Raw genomic sequence first — 20292 nt, forward strand, 5'->3', positions numbered from 1 at the left:
AAATTTATAAATAAAAAAATAATACGATCAGACTGATCAACTGATCTCTAAATAGCACAATATATCTAACCAAGAGGTAAAGATTATCCAGAATCAGCATGTAATATGTGTTATGGCAGTGGATATAGAAGGAAATGTATGTAAATATGTAGAACTTTGTCATTACTCTTTGCTCTATGGAACAATGATTTTGAACTATCTAGTAATATGTAAAATCTGAATGTTGTATATGAAATACAAATTAATTTTATATAAATTTATATTTACATCGGTTATTAGTATGTCTTCAATCGAACATCGAGCATTGAACGCAGTACTTACTAGTTAATTCAGTATCCACAAGAAAACTTGAATTTTGAAACTGAGTAGGTACGTAAGGTTGTTTCATAAGTTATGGGCCCATCAAACCGTATCGTTCCGCAAATGCTATAATTCTGTTAACAACACTTAAGATGGGGGCAAAAGCCTTATTGCTCAAATCTGACAAAATCATATCTTGTACTAAATTTACTTAGACACCAATATATTAAAATATACATAGTAATGTTTATATACTTAATAATTATAAAATATATACCCCAAACAGCTGTACAGATCTTAATAAAATTTTATTTAAAGATTAATAAAATCATGAGAACAGGCTTATTTGACGGGTAACGCCTAATAACAATATTTCGTTTCTAAATTAAATTAGCTAGTTAATAGGTAAATGATATGGTAGGTATATTTACATGTAAAAGTAATAATGACGTCACAACATCAGAAGTAACATAACTGTTTAAAATTAGTATAAGTATCATCCTTTGGTATTTTGACTTTCACCTCCTTTTTATAGATATCATCAAGATATTTCTGTCAGCATTCTAGCAGATAACTATAATAATAAATTACTACTAACGGATAATGGTACATCTATCCGCTTTACCACTATCTACTTTCTTATTGGGACGCGGACTTGAAACGCAGGCCAAGCAAAACCAGATAGGCCGCAAGTCGACCGCGCACCATAGCGTGGAGCGCACGCTATCACACCGTTACGAGACGCATTCATAATTTAGTTACGTGCACAGTGAATGGTGGTTTATTCATTTGGGCAGTAACAACGTGTAAAATATGTAAGTAATTACCATGTATAAAATATACAAGTTAATTACACAAAGAGAAAGTTCATTATAACAATTATAATATTTAACTGTTTATATGGTCACATAAAAACATGCAAAAATTAAACTTGACCTTTTCTTAGTTTTGATACAATTATGTAAAACCTAATATAATACTACCTACCTATATTCCAAATCTGGAATTAATAAAGTGGATTTAAAGTAAAAATGACAATAATACTAGTCATTATATTCACCTGTTACTGCGCTATATTTTTAGATGAATAACGGCTCTAATTATCTTATAACCTATATCACTATAACTAAATTATATATTATTTATTAATTAGTGTAAGAAACTATCTACAAATTAAAATTACTTACATGTATAATACATTTTTGTTAAAAGTACCAAAGTTTCAAACTAAACTTTTACAAAGTTTGTAATGTTTCCTACATTCCTTAATTTTATAACGGGTAATCATTATATTGGTATTATTACATTATTTTATAAAAATATGAACACATAATTATTTTTATACTAATATATCTATAAAACATAGTTAATAACATTACATACGTAACAGATAGAGATACAAACATTTCTGTAAAGTAGATCATAAAACAATAATATTGTACATGTTCAACATTGTACAATCTATTGCATATACGCCATTCATAGATAATTAGTTATGTTACATTATACAAGTAAAAAATCGTGCGGAATGTGTTTAAAAAGTGCATGTCGAACAGAAAGTTTGACGTTTCGCAAAGCATGATACGACGCTTTGCGATTTCACTTTTAAATAAGCACTTACCATCTTTCAACCTAAACCATGACTAAAAAGAAACTATAATTCAAAGTAAAATATTTTCTACTTAATTGTCTGTAAGTAGAGTAAATAAGTACCTAATAGTTATATATTTTCACAGCCTTGAGAGAGTGATTTGAATTGCTTGATTTCGAAATGCTTATATACAAGTATTCCGTTGAATAAAGGTCGGCTGAATGGCATAATTATTTTAAACTTTTAATTGATAATTAACCTTTTGATGCCGAAATTACGCGACAAAATTTTAAACAAAATAAATTCCAATCCATAAAGTTGCGAAAGTATAATTAAATGAGCTTATTATATGCAGTTCATAAAAAAATACCGTTTACTTTTAATTTTTAAAAATATGTAAAATTATGGTTAATAGAAAGTATGTTTTTATTGCAAACTATATTTTAATGATTTTAAATGACGAATGTGCGCGATGAATGAATGAACTATATGTGTAAGATGGATAAAATAAGGGATACAAAAGGATAAATTAATAGTTATAACGTAGGTTTAGTAACAGCACTAAAATGTGACAACAATATATATATAATGATAATTCTAGAACTGTAAAATAAAATATTCAAAATGTATAAAAAAGAAGTTTTATAAAAAGTTGGCAACAATTAAAATAATAATAAATAAATACGACAGAGAATTTTACTATAAATACAACATTGCTATAAATACAGTTTTTTACCATTGAGAATTTTACTATAAATACAGTATTTTACCATTGACTCATTTGGTAAATAGAAATAGAATAGAACAGATTTGAAATTTCTTTTTTGAAATAAACTTAATTTTAAGCATTACTTTATTAATATACCCTTATCCGGAAAAGCCAAAAAACAGAAAGTTGCAATTAGAGATAAGGATATTTATTTAGCTGTGTTAAAATACACAATAAATTTTTAACATGGAACGGCACTAAGGAAAATGTTTCATCAAGAGGTTGAACCTAATGGCGATTCGTTTCCTAAACGCTGGTTCTCCACTGTTTGTAATGTCAGACTATTGGAGAAATTATCCAGTTACAATTTAATATCATGAACTACGGGAGAACGTCTTCCTTTACCCATAGTTTAAAATAAATACCTATAAATGTACCTACATGTCTATTACCTATACATAGGCTCATACCGCGGTCAATATAAACAGAAATACACATAATGAATACAAATGTTCGTATTGCTTGTATCTGTTTGATCTTTATGAGATGGAAATTGTATTTATGTCTACTATATTAATTTGATTCATATTGTATATGTATGTATATAAAATTATTTTGCAATGCCTCGGCCTCTAAATTAAAGATTGTTTTAACCAGTCGGTTGTGAACGAGGTCAATACTGTATGAACCTGAGCAAAATATAATGTTGTTGTTCAAAATACCTCCATAAGAGGAATCGTGAATGTAAGTAAATTTCAAGCACTGAATTTGTAATGATTTGATTACCATAACCGCCCATTGTTATCCAGTTACTTTGCTTATTGCAACAATATACATATATTTATTTCATTTATGTTTCCATTCACTCCTAATTGAATATCCTTTAATATTAAACTTCCACTGTACTGAAAAAAAATCCTTTTGATTGTTAAATCAAAATTAAATTTACATAATTATTGTAATATCGTTAATTTTATTTTGATTATATTGATTCTTACAAGTATTCTTAAAGTAATAAGTTTATTAAAGATGCTCAAATAATTATTTGTTTTAATAATTTCTAAATAATAAATTCAAACGTGGCTCTTGTAAACAAACTACAGAATATTAGCGTATACACGCTTAGGCAGACAATATTCTACTGTTATCTTCATTTTTAACTTTGTCCAGGTTGCATTTTCATTCATCTAAAACAAAAAGCGAAAACTTTGATTGCATTTTATATAATGCATTAACTTAGTACTTATAAATATATACATAATTTAATTAGAATTTCATATTTTTGTATTTTTGACTCATTATTTTGCACCTGCTCACGCAACACCTTTCACTGACAATGAACAATAAAATTAAATAATTGTGCCTACAGGTAGACTACAGATTAAAAAACTCAAAATAGAATTATTAGATACTTACTAAAAAAATATACAAACAATAATAAAAATAAAATTGTACATACATATTACGTTGACAAAACCGTATTAACAAACTAAATTAGTATCTATATACTTAAAAGATAATTAATATCTAAAATAAATTAAAGAGTAATTTTTAAAAGTATCGATATCTTTATTTTTGTTTAACTAAATTGGAACTGGTAGTTGGTATATAGTAATTACTAGTAATAAATGAATACTATTACTTAACATTATGTAGAGTTAAACCACTCACAGTGGTGCAGTGGTGGGCATCATGGATTGGCTTCTTAGATTTCCTCGTGTGTAGCGAAATCAGAGCCAATTTAGTGTGTGTAATATAGTGTGCTCGCCGACCTGATTTACCCCACCGCCACTGCCCTTCAATTTAATAACGCTATCAATGGAAGTATAGAAATTCTACTTTATATAATATTAACTAGGTATATATTTAAGCAAGAACAAGCGATTCTATAATTACTTAATACGTTTCTTATATAATTTTAATATTTGCTCTTTTTGGTTCTATATCCGGCTGCAGATACCTAAATATTCGTCTAAGCTACGAGTAATAAACCTAAAGAAAGAACGTCGTTAGATAACAAAAACCTCAATTAGCTCCATTCATGCAAAATCATAGACACCGTCTACTGACACTTAGTTATAAGTTTTTTTATTGCATTATTTAACTTTTTGACTTTCTGAAGCATTGCTTACTAAATCCACAGGAAACGAAATTCCAACGCACTATCAGGCAGAATTTGGCTGTAAACCGTTCTACAAATATCTTCCTCTATTTTGGAGTGCCTTCAGCACTCGTCCCCATTTTCATCTTATAAACCTGTACAGGCCAGACCAACAGCGTTGGAAAAGTTCGCAAAAACAATATCCTAATTTAAGTGGCGGTAATTATATTACTCATACGGATAATTGTAATAAGAATATTATTGTAGATATGCTACACTTACAAATTAAATCCCCCAATATAGCAAGGCTATTTGAATTTAATAGTATTTTAATATCCGTGGGTATGTTGTAGTTGATTACCCACCTAAGCATTAGTACATATTAGACAAGTTTCTGCAGTTTCAACACTCTACTGATACGTAAATAAACCCTCACTAGTAGTGACCTCTCAAAGAATGCAGAAAATGGCTATTAATTAATATACAGGGTTAGTTAGTTACTGGTAACATAAATAAATCTCTCTATGAATGCCTACTATATATATTTTATATATATTATATGCCTGTATATATTTTAATCCGTTGTACTGTGGCCGAATGGCTAACTGCTATATTAGATGTCAATTTACGAAACAGAATATATACATTTATTAATGATACTTTTTGTATGAAAATTTTACTGTAGTAACACTTAACGTGATCCAGTTAAGTGTCGCTACAGTAAAACTTTCATAATATATAAATACGCCCTATACCTAGAAGGGATTTGAAATAATTATTGGTTATATACAAAACTACAACATTCTTTACTCTTTGACATGTGGTTTTAATAACAAAATATAGAACCTCCTCAGTTTTTAATTCGTAGTGGCCAGCCAATGGTGTAATAGTGGAAGTCACTCAGTGAAGCGTGCTTGCTGGTATTTATCAGTACTAAGTAACTGTTGAAATCGTAGCAATTTAAGTAATATACAAGTACAATTATTACGGCAGGAAACATGGCAAAATACTTTCAAGGATTTAAATCGCATATCTTTTGAGTACAGCCTACATAATAAAGCAATCAGTTTCATATCGTAATAATGTATTTATTATAACTGGCAATTGATTGAAATTTGGATCACACATTGAACATACTAAGAAATAGAATACAATTAAAAAAATCATACTTAAAATCTGTTTACATACACGACTTAACCCGTGCAAGTAGTTATTAGAGATAACAATATAGGAATACTAGTATTCTGCAATTACCTAATACATTGTCTTGTCTGTGCTAAAATTATTAAAAACGTCTGCTTTAATAATAATGTACCTAATAAGGACACATATATATAATATACATATGTATATTATATATATGTGTACTTTGTCATTAAACTAAGAATCCAGCATCAAGTAAGTCGAGAAACGACGACGGTGGCGCAAGTCATCTTGACCAACCAAAGGCTTCCAAGTTTCGATTGCCACACAGCCCGCAAACTTCGTAACATATCCACTTATTTCCATCCACAGCGTACAATGGCCGTGACGAGTGAAACAGTGACATACCTGCACAACAAAATTAATATTAAAACAACAACGATTGTACCTCAATACTAGTGGTTTTACAATTTTTTATTAATTCATCAGACAATAGATGGTCCGTCTCATAATAATGAGTACACAGTAAGAAACTCCTCTTTAATTGAAGCCGGTTTAAATCTCTTGATAACTTTTCTTCTGATAATAACTTGTAACTGACCCCATCTTTGTCCGACTCTTATCGCTATTAATTCACCTATTTATCAGTTCAATTGTCAAATGACGATTTCTTTATCATCACGTACAAAAAAGGCATGGTTGGTTAGCAAAGAGTAAATTTATCTAACCATTATTATTCTACATGATAATTATTCTACTACAATAATATAAAAACAAAATTCATCAAGATTCAGGGTGGAATCCGTAGATTTTTACTTACACAGCGGTGCCCTGAAGAAGCGTTATATACATCTATACACGAGTTTAAGTCATCTATTGTGGGTACATCTTTAATAGCGTAGCACCTGGTTTAGTTTCAGTAGATGACGAACTGAGACAACCATGAAGACCAAGACGAAGTGATTTAAAATATTCTTAATTGTCGTCGACCTAGACGAACCTGATACCTTGTTTATGCAACATTAAATGCTCCAACAAAACATCAAAAGGTCGTCATTAACCCATATTATGCACTTGATGTATATATACCTTATTCTACTAAAGTTATCTTCAACTTGAATAGAAACCACACACAATTTGCCTATACGCTATAAAACAAGGAAATTTCTTTTTTTACGTATAATACAATAGCGTGTATCTCGTTATGAACCAAACAATACTTTAATATTACAATTTAAATAAGTAGGTATATGATATACATTTTTTTTATACCAATTAATTGCTAGACATTAATATGATTAGAAATTGCTTTGTTTAAATAGAATATGATCAACAAAACGTTCCCTGTCTATTGTACAAGTAAACCATTTTTAATTTATATAAATATATAATTGAACTATTTTACAAGTGCAAGTTTTATCTATTTGACCCTCCTAACTGATTAATATTCAGTCATTGGAAAGGAATCTCTCAGTTTGTTTCCCTGCTCGGAAAGATACGAACGCATACTCGTTATGATCAGATATTATTATTTTTTGTAATGATTCAAAAAATGATTCTTAGGTTATTTAGATCTTATTTTAACGCAAGTGTTAATATATGTACACGTGCTATACTAATAATTATAAGTGCTATTATATATCAAACGTTTGTTATAGTTGAAGTGTTTTTGAACAATTTCAATTTAGTCTACCCACCTTATTTAGCTAATCTTATAAGAATGATGCAGAATTTTGTTACTGATGTCCTCGGATACATACTAAGTATATTAGCGTATGAGGTAATTATTAAATTATTTAATAATATATAAAAACCGCATGAAAAATCCATGAGATAATAATAAAACAATATAGCATGTTTTATTTATAAAATGCAACAATGTAACAGTGGGTATCCTCGTAATGATATCGTACAGTTTTTTGATAACATGCCCTGTCGCTCATTTTGGTTTAAAATAAGTTATCTGGATATTGAAAGGTTCTTTTGCAATGATGTATTTGCACATTATTACCCTAATCCGGTTAAGAAGTGACTTGGGGAACAGTATCTAATGACTTAACCAAAATAACTAATACATAAAAATAGCGTTTTCATTCCAAGAATGTCGTAAGTGACATTCATTCCCAATGAAAGAAGTGCCGACAAATCATGTTATTATTACTCCATCATCATGAAGAACGCCGCCATTCGTATTTGAGTCTAATGTAATAGAGGATAATACTGCCATTGTCGCTTATATCTACTTAGCTGTGTGCTACTTTTTTTAGTCAAAGCATAGTTTATGTACATCGTGATACAATCTGTCTTTATTCCAAATATAATTAAGATACGTTCATCTGTTTAGTCGTGGGCAGGTAACAAACAAACAGTTATACGTAAATTTATAATATTAAGTAATCCAATTACCTACGTATGCGTCTACGTTATATACTCGTACATAACTTTTTTTAGTTAAATAGATAGGAATAATCAGTATCTTTACTACAAACTATAGGATTGAAGAAAGTTTGATTGAATATTTGAACACCAACAACTAAGAATTGAAATGAGACTAGAACTAGACTCATATCGCACAGGCACAGTAAATATTTTTTGGTTTATTTATAGAATTTATTTTTAAACATATCGGACTAATATAAGAATAGTCATTAGCACCATTTTATTTTTACTTATATAATGTAGGTATTTACCATACCTACATTATATAAGTATAATATTATAAATTATTAAATAAATAAAATATAGCCAACAGTATTTAAGAGAAAATAAAATACCTACTGTACAGTTTATGAAACATTTCTAATAAGGCAAGTAAAACTTACTGTTACTATTTAAACTCAGGTGGGGTAGTCAGGGCCGTGTCCAGTGATGTATAAAATCGATTCTAATTATGTCTTAATGACGTATATATGGGCGTACATGGAGGAGAGAGGGGGAAGGTACAGGTTAGGGAGGCCCCCTGTCTAAAAATTTGTATCTGTTAAAATATACTGTACACGTTGAGTATTGAAAAACTGCGTCCTGTGTCATCATCACTAACTATTGAAAAATCAGACCTGTCCAGCCCTGACTGAGAATATGAATTTGCCCATGTATTGATTGTATTGTTATTATACACGCATATTTTGTTTCTATTTCTAAGATATAAATACCTAATATTTCTTTTTTTTCAGACAGCCATGATGAACATATTCGTTAGAAGACTTCTGCGGTTCCTGGTGTCTCTTTTGGCAATAATTGTCTACCCTTTAACATTTTTCGTAAATATCAGACGAACTAGAAAATGTCCTCCGCCAGTTAACCCTCTGCTGTTCAAGTCCGCTACTACCTTAGCCATGATGATCAGGAAGAAAGAGGTAAATTGCTTAATATAATAGAGTTTATATAGAATATTAAAGACTAATATAGTATTAAACTTTTCAATTTTATTTTCTTGTAGTATTATAGACAAAATATTCAAAAATTCAACAATAAGTATACAATAAGAATTTTAAATACTAACTACATATAATAAATTAATTACATTACAGTACAACAGCCTTTTCTATCTATAATGTCGGTAAGTTATTGACTCGCAAATGCTAAAGTATCTAATTGGTGAAATTTAGATACTTTACATACATTACGATTGGTTAAAGCACATTTTAATTGTAACTATTAGTTCTTTGTTGTTAGAAATTATTGAGCATTGTTTATTAATATCTTAAAAATGTCCATATCTATTATTAGAATTTATGTATAATCCGATTGTGTATTATATACTAAAGGATTTATCCTTCAGTACATAATAGAGGTAGAAAGGTAGAACATAAAGGTCTTTTTTAATTATTTGGTTGCGAAATTATAGGCACAGCTAGTCGATAAGCACTAGTTTACTAATTTTCAAAATACGTCTTGTCATGCATATTAGAGGGGAAGTCTCACAGTGTGACCAAGCGTGACAAGGACGAGAGGTTTTGAAAAGTCTTGAAATATATATTATGTAATTTATAGATGGCCCTAATTGAATCGTTTATCTTTACTACGACTAACTTAACTAGCCTACTGACTAGTTAAGTTTAAATAAATATTCTCGCACAAATGGAATTACTTAACTATAGGCACATATTTACAGAACGTTTAAATATTGAACTTTGACAGTATTATGAAATAGATCCATCAAGTTGCTATTATTGCATACTGTGACATAAATTGTACTTTTTTCAATACGAAAGATGATACTGTCTCTATAGTGAACCACTAAAAAGATGGATGCATTATGGAAGACCCTAATCCTTGTTAGTGTTATCGCAAAGCGATTAGAATTCTCTTTCCTTACACAAATACTCATCTAATTTAAGGACGCTGCGCTGCTATTTGATCCTCCCTTTGTAGTGTATATAATAGAGCAAAAAATTTGTGTTATATTGTGATCAATTCACCAAATCCAAAATGATAAATTACAGATCACATCAGAAGAAATAGTAGCGGCTTACATAGAAAGATGTAAAGAAGTGAATCCGTATGTGAATGCTATAGTCGAGCCCCGATATGAAGCAGCAATACGAGAAGCACGAAGTATAGACAAGATGATAGCTTCGACAGAAAAGTCCGCCGATGAGCTAGCTAAAGAATATCCCCTTCTAGGACTACCAATGACAGTGAAGGAAAGCATAGCTGTGGAAGGTATTTAGATTATAATAAGTTACAGCAAATCAAATTCTTATATTAAACATTGGAAATTATTTCTATCTATCTATTTGGTAGCTTTTCAAGAATAAACGTGATGATCATAATAAATATCACAAAAAAGTAAATAGCTGTCTTTATTTAAAATACATATATTATTGTATATAATCTAAATTTTTTATATCGTTCGCTCACGTGTTTTTATGTAATTGAAATGGTAAAAAAAGCTGATTATCCACCCGATAGTAACTGGTAACATTCACCTATATATATGAACAGCACTACCTACATCACGTTACATGACAAGTATGTGATACCCATGATACCACTCATGGCAACGCATGGTGGTATCACGGGTGTCATTTCCGGAGGACTAAAATGTCATGCCTCTTACCCTATAGTTTTACTGCTATATCTCACCCTCCACCCGGAACACTACTTGCAAGCAAACTACTGAAATAGGTAGACGGAGGTACCACGCAGTCGATTTTTTACAAAGATTACCACCTGTGATCTATTCAGGTTTGTGTCGTTCTTATTTATTAACACTTTATTATTATTATTATTGCATCTTCTTATTTATCAAACTAGAAAATCGTAAATAGATAGTTGTAGTAATTTACTACATAAATAAAACTTATAACAATAGATATATAAATTAGACTTTGCCGTTTGAAAGACAATAGACATCGTCATAAAGTTTTTACATATTAATTACTGGTAAACATAATATACCTACGTATTAGCTCAGCTAGGTGAAATCAGCACGAAATATACATGTGGCATGATAAGTAAAAATTTTTAATATTAAAGTTTATTAAATATTATAAATTCGATGGTGTATTGAACTATGTATATATATCATTATCATAACACCTAACATGCTGACCTGTGCAACTTCGTCTGCGTCATATCATCCACGTTACAATACGGAAGGTATTGCAGCCTCCCTTCTATTGGCCGAAGCGTGATAGTAGTCAATAAAAAGCTTTAAGAATTATTTCAAAATCGGATCAGATGTACCAGAGATTATCCCAAAACTTCCAAATTTAAAAGTAATACTAATTTAGATTTATGCGAACAAACTCATTAGATACCAAATAGCTTACGATCTATTATCACGTAAGAATAGAAACGGTAATCATGTATGACTACGTAATTTGCTTAAGTAGGCACACGCATTTTGTAATTAACCGGAGTTCATTAGCTGTATCCAACTGATTGCATATTAATTATTAGCAGTGATTTGATATGTAACATTATGTGGCCCCAGGTGGAAGAGGATTGCTAGTAATGGAGACAGGTGGTCGATCCATTCCATTGCTATCAATATCCTAATGCAAGCTTCACATCAGCGGCCAGGAGCATTCTAAATGACATCGTGATAAGATCCTGGTCAATACACCACTATGGGAATAGTTACCTGACTTCATACTCATGCAGTAATTCTTCACTGGTGCTATATCACCACATATTATTAACCCAAGCGATATATTGATCCATTCATACATAAAAATCAGTTACTTCGCCATGAATTGAATTACTTGATGATTAGTATTGCATGCATTAGGATACAAGGCATTATATATTTCACTGTTGTGCGATATTTGTGTTCTGTCCGTTAATTTTGTAGTTTGACGAGCGTGCAATATTTGAACTATTAGGAGGTCACTTCTGTGTCTTAGAAAGTATAGTTACCATTCAAATAAATAGTTAAAATTACCAGTATAAACAATGTCAATTATTATTTAACTAAATAAATAATCCTGGACAATTAGCACAACGCCATTTAGCCCCACGAAAAGCAGAGCTTGTGCTATGGGTAGGTATTAGACAACTTACTTATAATTTTTATTTTTTGTAAATACATAAAAATACCCATGATGTTTTCTGTGGTTATTATTGCAGAGCGCAGTGAATTAATATATAATAAAGATGTTTAACTTGTTCTAATTATTTTATTTAATCATTTTACTAACAACTAGGTACTTACACCTACATTACAGAAACCAGAGAGAACGCATAGACAATGAGTTACAGATTAGTAAATCTTTCTGTATCACCATAGATTATACCTTAACACCCCTCCTCGATTTAAGGTTTTATTAAACTTCAGAAAATAAAAGCTTACATCGCTTCCTTACATTAATCTTTTACAACAATACAAATTACTAAACAAACTAATTAACATTCATAATTTTCTCTATGTAGTTTTAATAAACATTTCTTTTTCCTTATTATTTATATAAAAGTAATATTCTCTCTGTCTGCTTAATTTTAAATTCTTAACATAAAATAGTTTTCTTCTTTAACTTATAATTTTACTCAAAATAACTTTATTCTTATTTTACTTTCTAACTTACTTTTACTTAATTATACAATACAAAAGTTTTTACTTTGTTCATACACTTTTATTCTATACTAAACATACTATAATCACTCATTTTTCCAAATATATTTATTGACATCTTAAACTTAATACAAAATAAATTCTGCAAAATAATTGAATTTTATTTTTCCTAAACTTTTAGTAAACAAATCAGCTACATTCTCTTTTGTTTGTACATACTCTACTTTAATTATATCTTTACTTATTAAATCTTTTATATAATGAACTCTTATATCTATGTGTTTAGTTCTCTTAGAATTTTGATATGTTTTAGAAATAAAAATAGCTCCCCAGTTATCCATTAATAATTTAGTTTGTCCTGTTTGACCTAAATGCTCCCTAATTCCTTTTAAGTTTACAAGTTCTTGTGTTGTTAATGATGCTGCAATATATTCAGATTCCACTGATGATAATGCAACACAACTTTGTTTCTTTGAGTGCCAATTAATAGGGTTTTGTCCATGAAATATAATTGAACCACTTATACTCTTTCTATCTTTTCTATCTCCTCCCCAATCTGAGTCAGAATATCCATATAAGTTAGTATCATTTGTTTTTATAAAAAATTAATCCCTTATTCTTTGTTTCTGATAAGTATCTCAATATCCTTTTTCCTCTTGACCATAATTGTTCTGTTGGTTTGTCTAAGAATCTACTTAAATATGAGACTGAAAATGCTAAGTCTGGTCTTGATGTTACACTCAAGTACATTAAGCTGCCAATTAGTTCACGATAGGGTACATTAATGGGTTTCTTATTAACTTCCAGATCTATATTAAAGTCTATTTCCATTGGGGTTTTAGCACCTTTACAATATGTCATTCCAAATCTGTCTAGTTGATGTATGTCTTTATCTTCTTGTAATGCTTTTGATATAAACATTCTAACGGTTGATAATCTTGCTACAGGTGAATATACTACATCATATTCATTTTCTTTCTTTAATTGAAAACCTTTTGCTACTAAACGTGCCTTTTTAGTACCATCTGATTTAACTTTAAATATCCATTTCGTTTCTATTGCTTGTACATTTTTCTTTTCTTTAATTTCTTCCCATGTTTCTAACTTTGTTAGTGCTTCTACTTCTTTACTTATAGCTTCTTTCCAGTTTTTATCTTTTATAGCTTCTTCATAACTTGTAGGTGTGTCTTCATCTGTCATAAAACAATATGCTTGATATGCTTCTTCATTTTCTTCATTAAAATTGTAATCTTTATGCCACTTAGGTTTTTGTCTATTTCTTTTTGCTTTTTCTTGTATATTATCTTCATGTACTTTATTCTCTCTTGTAGTTGATGTTAATCTTTCTTCTACTATATTTTCAATACTTTCTTGTTCTTCTTCTTCATTGGACGTAAAATGATCCATATATAATTTATTTTCTGTATCACTAGAATGTTGTTTTTCTGTAAAATCATAGTAGTAATCTTCTTTATTTATATGTACTATCCCCTCCTGTTTTGTAAGTGTTTCATCAAATATGACATTGCGACCTGTGATAATTTTTTGTTGTTCATCATCCCATAATCTGTATCCATTTATATTATAACCAACCATAGTTAATTTCTTGCCTTTTGGATCTAATTTATATCTTAATTCCTTTGGTATGTGGTTGTATGCTATACTACCAAATGTTTTTAAATTTGCTACATTAGGCTTTTTACCTTCCCATAATTCATACGGAGTTTGCTGTTTATTATTTGTAGGACTTCTATTTGTCACATAAGCTGAATACAATACTGCTTCTCCCCAAAATTTCTTTTCCATTTCTGATTCTAAAAGAATAGTCCTTGCTTTGTCAATGAGTGTTCTATTCATTCTTTCTGCGACTCCATTCATTTCAGGATTATATGGAACTGTGTTTTGTAAGATAATACCTTTTTGGTTACAAAAATCAATAAAATTGTTAGATAAATACTCTCTTCCATTATCTGTTCTCAATTTCAATAAGTTACAATTAAAATGTGTAGTAGCTAAATTATAATAATGTTTAAATTTATCAAACACTTGTGATTTATCCTGTATTAAATATATATGAACATAATGAGTATAATCATCTATGAAAGTTACAAAATAATTGTTTCCATCCCATGTAGTTGGTTTAATAGGACCACATATATCGCTATGCACTAATTCTAAAGGTTTTGTAGCTCTACAGCCAAATTTGTTAAATGGTTGTCGTGTCATTTTTCCTAAAATACAATATTCACATAATGGTTGTTCAACTGAAATATTTTTCAAATTGCTCATCCCTAATACCATGTCCTTTTTAATTAAATCTCTTAAACTATTTAAATTTAAATGACCATAACGTCTATGCCACAAATTAATAGAACTGTTTACCGAATTTGTTTGGTTACATTCAATTTTGTTTATAACATTAGGATATAACTTAATAATATATAAAGATCCTTCATTATGTCCAAGCATAATCAAATTATGTTTAGTATTACAAATTTTTACTTTATTATTACAGAATGATACATTGTATCCTGATTGTTCAATTTTACTTACCGACAATAAATTCCTCCTCAATTCTGGTACATATAATACATTACTTATTGTATGATGACGTTCGGTGTTGTAAAAATAACTTTTCATATGAATATTTCCTATACCTATTGCTTCCATTATAACACCATTTTTAGCTGCTGATATCTTAATTGGGGTACTTAACTCTCTATACTCACTATATATGTCTCTATTATTAGTTAAATGTTCTGAACAGCCTGAGTCAATATACCACTCTATTTCTTGCTCATTATTTTTACACTGATTTATTTTTCTACACATAAATGCACTATAATCACTATCACTTTCTGCTATGTAGGATCTATGTCCTCTTCCTCTCTGTATTTGACTTCTTCCTCTCTGTATTGGTCCTCTTCCTATATTTGCTCGTCCTGGTTCTGTATGTTCTCTATATACTTGTCCTCTATTATTTCCGTATCCTCTATATACTTGTCCTCTATTATTTCCGTATCCTCTATATACTTGTCCTCTATTATTTTCATAACCTCTATATTCACTGCCATTTCTATTATTCCAAACATCTTGTGTCTTTTCATATTGATTTCCTTTATAATAACATTGATATTTCTTATGTCCTTTCTTTCCACAGTTGTAACAATTAAATGCATTCACCATTTCACAGTTTTGTTTAAAGTTTTGTTTCTTTTTCTTTTCTTCTTCTCCTAATAAACGGTTTTTTACAAAATCTATTTTTAAATCTTCTATTGTTTCTATAGCTGTGATTACCGATTCATATGATTTGGGCATTGACAGTATAATATAATTAATTTTTTCGTCTTCGGTTATATTTGTACCGGTGTCCTCCAATTGTGAGAATATTTGTTCAAATGATATGAAATGTTCCTTTAATGAATTGTTTTCATTGTATTTAATTTCTGTTAATTTTCTTCTTAAATATATTTTGCTTCTCGTTCCTTTTCGTTTGAAATTGTTATTGAAATTTATTATCATATTATATGCTGACTTATCTTTTAAATATTCCAGATGACTGTCTGCCACGGATTGAATAATGATTGATTGTGCTCTTGCTTCCAAATTTTCGTTTTCTTTGTTTGAACTGAACTGCGTATTTTCTATGGCATCTATAAGACCTTGTTCGCGAAGTAATGCTCGTAATCTAAATATCCATGCGTTATAATTTTCACCATCGAATTGCTTCATATTATACAATTTGTCTTTTGCGAACATCTTGATTTTTATTCAATTTAATTTTTCTTTTGAGTAACAAAATGGCGTATTGCGTCACCTTATTCAAATTGTTGATTTTCTTTTTCTTGCGACTTCTGGGACCATGACCTGATGTTTTCTGTGGTTATTATTGCAGAGCGCAGTGAATTAATATATAATAAAGATGTTTAACTTGTTCTAATTATTTTATTTAATCATTTTACTAACAACTAGGTACTTACACCTACATTACAGAAACCAGAGTGAACGCATAGACAATGAGTTACAGATTAGTAAATCTTTCTGTATCACCATAGATTATACCTTAACAACCCAGACCGTTACAAACAATCATACTCATAAATACAAATATTTGCAACGTGCGAATCGTACCCGCGACCATCGAAAGTAAAGCGGTGTTCTAAATCGCTAGACGACCGATGCCATCAAACTGCCGTAACTATTATGAATAGATTACTATAATTTCTGAGACATTACCTATTTTAAATTACAGGCATGAGTAACGACTGCGGCACAGTATACCCATATAGGAACCCAGCTAAAGCAGACGCTGCTATTATAAAACTAGCGCGAGCAGCCGGCGCTGTTCCCATCGCTGTAACAAACACTCCACAGCTGTGCATGAACTGGGAAACATACAATAATGTATTAGGACTAACTACTAATCCGTATGATCAGCAACGCACAACGGGCGGATCATCTGGTGGTGAAGTAAGTAACCGTCAAGAGTTGTAATGAATTGCCCAGCCGATGGAAAATAATAAAAAGAAAGATAAGAAAATGATACTAGTATATCCCTCATGCATTGCCATTTCTTTAGACTAAAGTTTTATGTCTCTGATACAGCGTAACAAGCATGCGGCTTAATTTTTTTTTTATTAATTAATAATCGCTTAATAGCGCAACTAATCGATGACTAACTAATAGACAGGGGTATCTCACGATACAATATCATAGAAAGTTACGCTGTGGTAAAACAATTTAATGAAATAATTAAATTTTACTACTCGATGGATTTATACTATTTTGTTTAATTCCGCTACAATTAACATGTGTGAGACTACGAATATTCGGTGTAGAAACCTGACCAGCGCTACGACCTTCTCCAGTGCTGATCAAATTCCGACCATTATTGAGTCTACACCCATATTTTATTTATCAGTACTCTATCTAGACATTATACTACCACAAATGGTTCAATAATCTAGTTTTCTATAATTTCATGTTTTTTAAACTCAAATACATGGTCCTGTTACAGTAAGAGGTTCTTCATTGTTACATTTATCTTAGTACCAAATAAACAATACTAATTGTAACTAAATAAATTCGGAATTGTATTTATTACTAAAGCATAAATCAATTGTGGCAGGCGGCGTTGATTTCATCGGGAGCTTCGGTGATGGGTGTTGGTTCCGATATTGCTGGATCACTAAGACTTCCCCCTATGTTTAATGGTATATTTGGTCACAAACCTACGCCTAGGCTTCTATCCGTGGAAGGTAATTTTTAGATCTGTTTTTATATAATTTATTTTTAATAGAACTTTTTAAATACTTTTACGTTAGTGGAATAGCAAAAAAATTACTAGCCATCTGATGGTAAGTGATAACATATTTACAAAAACAACACCACGTACATGAAGAACAACATCGTGATGCGACATCATGATGACCATCAGGTGACGCCCGTGATATATTGCCTCGTGCGTTGCCATTCTGGATAACTTAATATCTCGCTATTCAATCGAAAGGCTTACAAAGCAAGCAAGCCTCCTGCGTTTAAGTTATTATGATAACAAATTATTAAATTGTACCTAATGTAACATGTCCATTTGTACCTATTAATAATATAATCGGCTTATCATTAAATAAGTTTTAAAAATTTATTAGAGCTCGTTTCTCTTATTTCTATTTCACTTTCAGGTCATGTACCCGACTGCTTAGATCCAGATTTTGAAGAGTATTTCACACTTGGTCCCATAGCCCGATATGCTGAAGATTTATCATTATTACTTAAAGTCTTGAAACAACCAGGAGCCCCTGACGTTCCATTTGATAAGCCCGTAAGCTTTACGTAAACATATATATTGCTAGTAACTACAATAATAATACGATTTATGCATGTAATAATTACTTATTACTATTTATCCTAATTATAATAGCGGAATCCGGATATACATCGTATGTTAACTATTATATAATACGTAATATAAAAATATTGTTATAGGTAGACGTAACAAAACTAAAATTTTACTACATGAATGGCGATGGCAGCAATGTGTCGAATTCAATTGGATCTGATGTTAAAAATGCAATGAACAAAGCTAAAGATTATATGAAGAATACACACAACATTGAAGTACAAGAGGTGATATAAAATATATTTTGTAATAGTATAATAGCCTATCTATCTCTTGTAAACAACAAGATATAAAGCAAAAATAGAACCTTTGAAAGTTTAAGGAGAAAATATAAATATATTTCTACATGAAAACGGACTACTAGTAATTTGATAAAAGACTATTTTAATAAATTATACTGTTCAATTTTTTATTACAGCTCAAAATTAAGAACATCGAACATATGTGGGAAATAGGTATCAGAGTTCTCTTGAACATTAGACATGTACGCAATATTTACACAGATCCTGAGAATCGTGAAAAATGGATATCGATCTGGCCAGAAGTTCTAAAGAAAATGTTTGGACTATCTAATCACAACTTTTTATGTGTAGCGTATGGGCCTTTGCAAAAATTTTTCGATGCTCTACCAAAGAGTTATTACAAAAATTTGCTATCTATTTTTGATCAAATTAAAAATGATTTTGAGGTAAGTACCTTTGACCTTTATTTATATTTGTGATATTATGTGTAGGACGATTGTCCAGGTCTAAATAATCAGTATAATTATGATTTTATGTATACAGTACCTATAAATATTATATTGTGACAAATTACAACATACCATTGGAATAATTACTCGATAATCTCAACCACTAGTATAATTTTTACAACTTACTTATATAATGGGTTTTTGTACAAAGTACTGTTTATGTAACATTACAAATCTAACCGTATTATTAATCTTGTTACAGAAAGCTCTATCGGACGACGCTGTACTACTATTCCCTACATTTCCATATCCAGCTCACAAGCACTACAGAATTTATTACAAATTCTTAAATTGTGGATATTTGACAATATTCAGCGCTTTAGGCTTGCCAGTGACTGCTTGCCCTATAGAATTAACGAGTAAAGGATTACCAGTTGGAATACAAATCGTAGCAAATAAATGTAATGATCACTTGACTATTGCCGTCGCTAAAGAATTTGAGAGAGCATTTGGTGGTTGGGTTCCTCCGAATAAGGAACTTGGAGGTTACATAAAGACTGCTTAGAATAGAATTAAATAATTAAAACGTATAATTAATTTATTTTGTAAGTCTGTATTATATTCTGGTCATGATTTGACATATGTGCAGGGTTTAATTTATGTCCCCTAACGAAAAAACGGCAAAATTTATATTTTGCCGTTTTTTACTATGTGAAAAACATTATTGTTTTTCACATAGTATTTATTACTTTATATATCAAGACAATAACGTGAGTGATATCGTTGTCTTATAATTTAGTGCTATATTGATCTCAATATAGCACTAAATTATAAGAAATT

At 30.1% G+C, this 20292-nt stretch overlaps 1 protein-coding gene across 2 annotated transcripts; it reads left to right on the forward strand.

Annotated features, from left to right (window-relative positions):
- Positions 1–1006: 1006 nt before the first annotated feature.
- Positions 1007–20088, forward strand: LOC131847285 (fatty-acid amide hydrolase 2-B-like). 2 transcript variants are annotated; one of them, XM_059196828.1, is made up of 9 exons: positions 1007–1115; positions 9018–9200; positions 10290–10509; positions 17115–17332; positions 17991–18120; positions 18544–18683; positions 18848–18988; positions 19180–19449; positions 19715–20088. In XM_059196828.1, the coding sequence occupies exons 2-9, from the start codon at positions 9024–9026 to the stop codon at positions 20015–20017; spliced, it is 1599 nt and encodes a 532-aa protein (XP_059052811.1). In that variant the 5' UTR covers positions 1007–1115; positions 9018–9023; the 3' UTR covers positions 20018–20088. The 2 variants fall into 2 exon arrangements, with proteins under 2 accessions (XP_059052811.1, XP_059052810.1); XM_059196827.1 differs by lacking the exon at positions 1007–1115 and adding an exon at positions 7337–7624.
- The last annotated feature ends 204 nt before the right edge of the window (positions 20089–20292 follow it).

This window comes from Achroia grisella, unplaced genomic scaffold (assembly GCF_030625045.1).
Source record: "Achroia grisella isolate CSIRO2021 unplaced genomic scaffold, CSIRO_AGI_Agris_v1 utg517, whole genome shotgun sequence".
Lineage (NCBI taxonomy): Eukaryota > Metazoa > Arthropoda > Insecta > Lepidoptera > Pyralidae > Achroia > Achroia grisella.